General features: G+C 31.3%; 1 protein-coding gene across 1 annotated transcript in view; it reads right to left on the bottom strand.

Annotated features, from left to right (window-relative positions):
• Window positions 1–9,301, bottom strand: part of CCDC53 (coiled-coil domain containing 53) — a 59,239-nt gene that overhangs the window by 44,793 nt on the left and 5,145 nt on the right. The window contains exon 3 of the mRNA XM_008588777.1: window positions 2,474–2,539. Coding sequence (XP_008586999.1) covers window positions 2,474–2,539 — 66 coding nt within the window. The remainder of the gene's footprint in view (window positions 1–2,473; window positions 2,540–9,301) is intronic.

Genomic DNA, 9,301 nt, shown 5'->3' with positions numbered 1-9,301 from the left:
TTTTTTTTAAATGTCAACACAAGTATAAATTTAACAAAATCTTTAAGATTTCAAATCAAAACAGCCTTCTACTTTTTGTTCTCTCTCATAATTTATGACTTAGAATTGGTATTCTTCATTAGCATTTAAGATATCTGTAAATAGAGAACTGCTGATATTTTCTAAATTTTGCTCTGGAGACATTTAAAGTTTTATATAATTATTACTGTGTTATCAAATAACTGTTAAAATAAGTTTGAGTTTTTCATCAAATGAACTATATAACAGCTCAATTTGTTAACGTTACTCACATGCTTTTGGCTAGTATAATGAAAGAAATCTCAATCCATGTGTGTTTTTTTGTGCATTTGAATAGACTCAGCTAATGGTTAATAATGAATACCATTTCCTTTGTAATTATAATATATTTTTAAAAACAACACTGTACCACTTCATAGGTGTAGGAGTTACATTGAATTCATTCTCCAATGCAATTAAAGTATGACTGAGAAAGATGGTTTATGTACAGCAAAGTTTAAACTTATTAAAAAATATAAACCTTTGCATCCAGAATATTGAGAGTTGTTTCAATTTGTTGGATACGAAGAGAAAGGTCTGCCAGTTTCTGGAAAAGAAAAGTTAGAGATATAAGATTAGACTTTGATTAAAATAAACTGTTAAGAACAAGAAAGGGCAGATTTGAAAATAATAAAAACCACAGGTTAAATATTTGTCATTTCCCAATATACTACTGTCTTATTTACTGAGTAGGAATGGAAACTCATCTATTCTACAATAGTAGAATCATCTTATTAGAATGGGATTTGAAGTCAGATTGCCTAGGTTTAAGTCCTAGCTCTATCACTCGACAAGCTATGTGACCTTGTGTAAACCACCTTATACCTTAATATTCTCACCTGTAAAGTGGTGATAAAAAAACTTACTTTACAAAGTTGTTGTAAAAGTATTTCTATTAAAAATACTTTGTAAAAAAAAAGTGTTTTGTAGCACATTTTAGGTTTGAATTTTCTGGGATATGGCAAAATTCTTCTCTTTGCATTAATATGTGACATAACTCATTAATTTTTCCCTTTAAACATTTATCACTGAATGCTGTTAAAATGTGTTCCTCATACACAAAAAAATGAGCATAATGTTAGCATTTCAACTTGAAATGGTAAAGCATCTTAACCTGAAATAGTTAAGCATTTCAGGTGAGATTTGCGAGATCCGCGCAAACCTTCTTTATTTTATCCAGATAGCAATGATACACATTTGTCATACATTTGGCTAATTTTGGAGATTGTTTCTATGGCCATATAACTAAGGTTAACTTGTCCATACGGTAACTTAACTTGTGGCCTTGGATTCTAACTCAATGAGAATTCCCCAAACGTTAAACTAACACACGTACTATAATAAAGAATAATGAAAAAAACCAGTGTTAATAAGATCTCAAGCAGCAATACTCATTGAAAACTGTTGACTGATGACAATATCTTGAACATGTTCAAGGCCAGGTATCCTAAATTTCCAAGTCAGAGAAATGTTCTAACAGAAGCATACAATGGTACTTATTGAATGGTACTTCAAAAAGTTCGTGGAAAAATAGAATTAAAATGTAATACATATTTCCATGAAATTTTTGAAGACCCCTCATAGTTACTGAATTCCATAAGGAGATGTAGAAAGTAAAAACTAGACATTATGGTCCTTATTCTGGAGATACTAGTGTGATTTTTTTCTTCCTCATAAATATTCAGTAAGTATTTTTTAGATTACTTTATTTTGTTAAAAGGACAAAGACACAAAAATATACTAGTGTCTCCATTACTTCATAAATACAAAAAACACATGAACAATATGTTAAAAATGAAACCAAGTTAAAACTAAATATGTTATTGTTATTTATCCAAAATTTTTTTTTAAATGTCAACACAAGTATAAATTTAACAAAATCTTTAAGATTTCAAATCAAAACAGCCTTCTACTTTTTGTTCTCTCTCATAATTTATGACTAAGAATTGGTATTCTTCATTAGCATTTAAGATATCTGTAAATAGAGAACTGCTGATATTTTCTAAATTTTGCTCTGGAGACATTTAAAGTTTTATATAATTATTACTGTGTTATCAAATAACTGTTAAAATAAGTTTGAGTTTTTCATCAAATGAACTATATAACAGCTCAATTTGTTAACGTTACTCACATTAGTATCTCCAGCTCAATTTGTTAACGTTACTCACATGCTTTTGGCTAGTATAATGAAAGAAATCTCAATCCATGTGTGTTTTTTTGTGCATTTGAATAGACTCAGCTAATGGTTAATAATGAATACCATTTCCTTTGTAATTATAATATATTTTTAAAAACAACACTGTACCACTTCATAGGTGTAGGAGTTACATTGAATTCATTCTCCAATGCAATTAAAGTATGACTGAGAAAGATGGTTTATGTACAGCAAAGTTTAAACTTATTAAAAAATATAAACCTTTGCATCCAGAATATTGAGAGTTGTTTCAATTTGTTGGATACGAAGAGAAAGGTCTGCCAGTTTCTGGAAAAGAAAAGTTAGAGATATAAGATTAGACTTTGATTAAAATAAACTGTTAAGAACAAGAAAGGGCAGATTTGAAAATAATAAAAACCACAGGTTAAATATTTGTCATTTCCCAATATACTACTGTCTTATTTACTGAGTAGGAATGGAAACTCATCTATTCTACAATAGTAGAATCATCTTATTAGAATGCTTCACAGTTATTTTATAAAATCATATTTGCTGATAAGAAAAAGTTACATTTTCAGCATTAGCAAACTCATTATCAGAGTGGTAAACAATCATTGGGACCAGAATATAAACTCAACCCAGGACAAAGTTCATTGCTGTATCCCCCGTGCCCAGAACAGTACCTGACCTTAACAGGAGTTTAATAAGTATTTGTTGATGAATGAAGGAATTCTTCATAGAAAACAATAATAAAAATTAGCCAAAGACAGCCTGGAACAGGATCCGTCTTTATAAATTACTTAAATGCATAAGCATATATAATTTGTCACTAATTCAAACTTCACAAATTTGAGAAGAGTGGATGAAATTGGAAGATGAACAATTCATTTTGGAAAGAATTAAAACAAAATAGAAAAAATTAGAATGACTACTAAAAAAGCAAAAAGAAGCAATCTACATCAGAATCCAAAATATACCAGATTGAAGAGTTTAACCATGGTCTAGTACTCTGTACAATTAAATTATCCATATATATACTCGTACACCCACACATATAAAAGTAAAATCATAAAACATGATCCATAAGAACTTTTATTTAAAATCCCCAATCCTAAACATTATTATATTCAATCAAACAGTTTAAGAACAATTGGCCAGTTTACTAGTTGACAGATAAGCAGCATTCTAACTGCTTTTTGGGATATTATCAAGATCCTGACTAAAAGCAGAACTTTAACACCTTAAGAAATGGTCATTTTGCTCACAATTGGAGGGGGAAAAATTTTGAAAGCAGCCACAAGACAGTTAGTGCTTCTTTATAGAACATTTATTTTTAAGAAGAGCATCCTGATATCCACAAAGGTATAATCTAGAAATTATACATCATAGATTATATAATCATAAATTATAATCTAGAAATTAACACATCATGGATGAATCCCTTTCCAAATTATAGGTGTATCCCTGAAAATCATGGTAATTCAATGTTGACAAATTTAATCATTTAATTCATTAGAGAAGAAACTCAAGGCAAATTAATTTATAAAGTGAATGATAATTTTCAACCTATTTAAAAATATAGTGGTTATTAAAGTGAATACAAAAATAAAAAAAAATTGAATTAAAAATTGAATTTTTATGTTTTAATATATCTATATAAACATGTACTTTTAAGCAATAATCATCATCATTGTAAACATTTTAATATTTACCTTACTTGTAGGCTACACTGTATATGCAACACATCATTTGAAATCTCACACTCTCAAACATAAGAAGTAGGAACTATAATGTCAATTTTAAAGATGAGAAACCAAATCTTAATACAAGGAAAATAATCTGAAGTCAAATATTCCAACCACAGAGGCAATACTCTTCATCAGATACTACTCTTGAGAGAATTTTATATTGTTAAAACATGACGGTAAGTTCTTGGGTACTGCAAATACAGAATTTTTGTTACACAAAACTAACAAATGATCAGTCTAATGCTCACTAAGATGCTACTGTGCTATACACCGGGAATCAAATTTTTTCTAATCTTTCCTAAGTAGATGCTACTTATATAGAATTATTTAAAAAGTTAGCATTAAAATGTTTTCAGGGTTAGATCATAAAGCTAACTTATTAAATGGGCACTCATTGATTCACACAGCATAGGCTGAGGAGTGAAATACAGACCTTAATCAGGGACTAAGGATGAAAATGCTTACTTGGAAAACTACCTGTTGATAAAGAAGATTAAAGAGGCTTAAAGAAAAAAATATATACTTTTCAAGGCAGTAATTCTCAACTTTTTGTTTTTGGATACAGATTAGTCTGGTATGGCAATCTTTTGCTTTGGCCCTCATTTTACCTACTCTCATCTACTATAATCAAAACCTCACCAAACTGACTTGTTTTTTAATAAAACAAGATTATATCTGAATGATTTATTATATCCTTGGTAGACTGAGAATAATTTTTGCAAATTTAAAATAATTGTTGGGATTGGTATCTCATATGGTAGTTTATTTGCTTACTACAGCTACTACCACCTATGTTGTAACCAGATCGACAAACATAAAGAAAATTTCAGGAGAAAACATAGTTTTATACTATATCTATTATGTTTAAAGAATTTTCAAAAGAATCTAGTGATTAACTTATAAATTCACTTGAGGGGTACTGGATATGTTAAGTAATGATTTTCAAAAGTGATATGTAACATCAGGAAACATTTTATATTTTCAGATAATGTATTTAATATTTTAGTGCTCAAAAATCACCTCTAGAGAAGATGGATAATACCTTTATGGATAATAAAATAACAGCACAATTTATCATAACAAAGATCTTCTCAAGCCAAGAGGAAAAGCCTTTTGCTGATCTGATTTTGAGAAAGTCATTTACAAAGTGGTTCTGAACCTGGAGTACGTGAATCTGGGCGGGAAATAAAAATTCTATCATTATTTTTATCTACCCCTAATTTAAATTTGGCATTTTCTTTAAATTTAGTCAAAAGAAAAATCATGGCAGTATTAAGACCTATGGCACCAATAGAAATCACAGGGTTTTTTTTTTATTACATCATAATTGTTGCTGACTTTTTTATGATATGTCAAAATTATGATTATTAGACATACTAATGAATAATAATTTAATGCTTTAATAAAAAGCCAACTACTGTATCACAGCTTTTAGTTTTAAAAAGTAAATTGCTGGTTTCTTTTGTAATCCTACACATTTTATTCTATCCATTTAAAAACACTAATTTGGTCTTTCACTAAGTTGCAAAAGGGTCATGGCACAATTAATAAAGAGCTTCTGCTTTTCAAAGATAATTCAGTATAATAAATGATTTTGAATCTATTCCAATGTAATTATTGCTATAACATACATAAATATACACTTTTCAGAGAGCCACTGTCACTTGAGAAAGTATATTGGCTTCATTTATTGGTTGTAAAGTTCATTTCTAAGATGTTCATGCCAGCTGCATTTTCCTTCTACAATCCTCAGACCACCATAAAGCAGGATTTTCAACCTTGGCTATACTGACATTTTGGGTTGAATAATACTTTGTTGTGGGGGGCTTTGTGCACTACAAGATGTCTAGCAGAATCACTGGTTGTCTGTTCACTAAATGCTGTAGAACTCCACAGCTGTGACAACCAAAAACACCTCCAGACATTGCCAAATGTCCCCTGTTGAGAACATTGCTTTAAAGTGTGGATGACTAGGGATATGATGTAAGTAGCATGATCAATGACAGTAACTGTCCCCACCTCTGAAAGTTTTAGCAAGAGGAAACAGAAAGGTGACAGTCTTTTCCATCCACTTAACCATTCTCTTATTTTTAGGAGAATTTGAAGCAAACTTGAAATGCCTCAGTTTGGGAAAATGGAATTTACAAGGTACATGATATTTGTCAGATAAGCTGAAAAATTCTTGATTTATTACCCACCTATTTCTAAGGCAGTACATTTTATAAAAGTGGAAAAAAAGAAAAAGGAAAATAGGACCAAAGGAAGAAATATAAAGTTACTAGTTGAACATGGAAACAAAAACAAAACACTGTGGTTTTTCATGGTTGTAAAATATCCAGCTTACATATCCACTTCTTTAAAAGAGAAACAGTATTTTTAAAATAATGGACTTCTTGGTGTATCCCACTGTGTTGTACATGTCCTAGATGCCAGAAAGGGAAGTAATCAAGGGTTTTATTAAGCTTCATCTTATACTTAAGCCCAGCAGTTGTGAAAGATTTTTTAGGTTATATGAGAATTCTCAGCACATTTGCCTGTACTTAAAGATTTTAGAAAAAAGAAAAATTTCAGAATATTAAAATCCAGTATTCTAGACATGTAAAAAGTCTGAGTCAAAATGCATCTGAGTCTCCTATTTACAAGGTAACTTTGACTTTAAAATTCAATATATGATTAAGTGTCTGCTCAGGTCTACCTGCAATATGCATAGAACTTGTGTTGCCCCCTACCCCTTTTTAAACTGGCAGTCCCGATGGACCACCATTAAGATTTTGCTGACTAGAACAAGAATAGAAATGCTTACTGGAGATTTGAGAAGAAAGAAGAGATGACCCTAAATACCTTTGTAACTTGGGTCTGATTCAATTACTTTGCTTTCTGTGTGGTCTAATCTCTCTTCTACTCTGATGCCAGTCATTAGAAGAATTACAAAGTACTCTAGAATGCAGAAAATTTTTTAAAAGTTGAGTTCTACACAGAATATAGTTCTATACTCTTCAGTTTATCACAGAACTCCAAAAATAAGTGAAGAAGAAAGAGCCCTAGCAATTTGTTTAATTCTGATTTGAGTTTAGCTGTGACTGAAGTTGTTATAGTTTTGGTTTGATTCAAACCAAGCTCATGTTAGGGGGAAAAAGTTTTCTTTCCCCCTCCAGTTCACTTGCAGTTCAAGAAATAACAGCTGAGGTTCACTTTAAAAAAAATTTTTTTTTAATGAAACCATCATTCTGATTCTTGTTTAAGGCTTTAAATAAATAAGAACTACAGGGCTAACAGGTGCTATTTTGAAATTAAAAACCATTTCAAAAAACCACTTAACTTGGGAGAAAATGGCACTTTATGTTTGAACACATATATATTATATCCTTGTAATTTATCATGTCAAATAAGACATTGCATCAAATAAACATGGCAAAGCAGAGAATATAAATCTAAAAATTAGATTTTGAAAGAGCTATAAAGGAGGTACTGTACTGTCTTGCTTGAAAATGATATAAACATGCTTCTTATTCAGATGAAGGTACAATGTAAGACAGCAGTGAGATGTTTTTGGCTTTTCCAGTTAATAGATCAAAGTTGGAATCCCATTTCTGCTTCTTTCTATCTGTGTGAATGTGGGCAAGTTAGAGCAGCTAGTGCAGCTACAAATACTAGGCACTCAAATTTTGAATGAATGAATAAATGAGCAAATGAATTACTAAACAAGTTATTTAAACCTTTCTACATTTGTTTTTGTATCTGTAAAAGAGGGATAACCAGACCTCTCTCCAAGGGCTGAGCTGTGATGATTAAATACACATAAAGCACTTAATACTATGCCCAGCACAGAGTAAGCACACAATAAATATTATTTATTGTCATCTCACTGAGCAAACAGTCTACAACTGACATAAATATCAACACTGCTAAAATATGAATTACAAATAACGAGTTACAATCAATCTTAGATTATCATATATAAAGGAGAAAATGGCACAATGTTGGCAAGAAGGAGAAATAAGACTTTCCAGAACTTGTCCCCCCTCAGAAACATCAATTTGAAAAACTATTCTCTCATGAAAATACCTTCACAAGAACTGAGGAAACCAGGTGAGAGATTATAGCACCTGGGAGTAACACAGAAATTAGAAAAGATTTATTGAAGAGGGTAAGAAGGACAGTTTTAGGCCTGGCCTGTGGCTCACTCGGGAGAGTGCGGTGCTGACAACACCAAGGCCATGGGTTCGGATCCTTTAAAAAAAAAAAAAAAAGGACAGTTTTATTTTACTGTATCACTCTTACTCCAACCCCAGGCAGCACAACACGGGGGAAGAAGAGGGAAGTGGGCACAGAAATTTGACTCAGACCCCAACACTGAACCCATCCTAGTAAAACCCAGTGCTGGTCAGGCTCCCATGGCACCAGACTCCAGGCACATCCCACGGCCAGAAGTGCAAATCGGAAAAAAAATGAAAGTTTCCAGATGGCATAATCTGTTTATAGAAAACCCTAAAGACTCTACAAAAAACTCTTAGAATAAAATAATACAATAAAGTTGGAGGATACAAAAATCAACATACAAAAATCAGTAGCAATTCTACACAATAACAATAAACTATCCAAAAAATAAGTCAAGAAAACAATCCCATTTACAATAGCTACGAAAAGAAAATAAAATACTTCAGAATATATTTAACGAAGGAAAGATCTGTACAACAAAAACTATAAAACACTGATTAAAGAAATTGCAGAAGACACAAATAAATGGAAAGATACCATGTGTCCATTGATTAGAATTAATATTGTCAAATGGCCATATTACCCAAAGCAATCTACGGATACAAAATTCCAATGACAATTTTTCACAGAAATAGAAAAAACAACTCTAAAATTTGTATGAAACCACAAAAGACTCTGAATAACAAAAATAATCTTAAGCCAAAAGAACAAAGCCATAGGCTTTGTTCAGATCACACTACCTGATCTGAAAATCTACTACAAAGCTATAGTAATCAAAACGGCATAGTATTGGCATATAAAAACAGACCCAGAGACCACTGGAACAGAATAGAGAGCCCAGAAATAAATCCATGCATTTGTGGTCAATAGATTTTTGACAAATATGTCAAGAACACACAACAGGGAAAGGATGGTCTCTTCAACAAATAGTTGAGATAACTAGTTATTCACACGCGGAAGAATGAAATTACACCCTTATCTCACATCACATACAAAAATCAACTCAAAGTGGATTAAAGACTTAAATGTCAAACCTGAAACTAAAACTACTAGAAGAAAATGTATCAGGGGAGTTCTGTAACAATGGACTGAGCAATGACGTATCAGGGGAGTTCTGTAACAA

Source organism: Galeopterus variegatus, unplaced genomic scaffold, assembly GCF_000696425.1.
Source record: "Galeopterus variegatus unplaced genomic scaffold, G_variegatus-3.0.2 Scaffold5029, whole genome shotgun sequence".
NCBI lineage: Eukaryota > Metazoa > Chordata > Mammalia > Dermoptera > Cynocephalidae > Galeopterus > Galeopterus variegatus.
The sequence above is the reverse complement of the archived record's forward strand: the minus strand, read 5'-3'. Positions and strand labels throughout refer to the sequence as shown.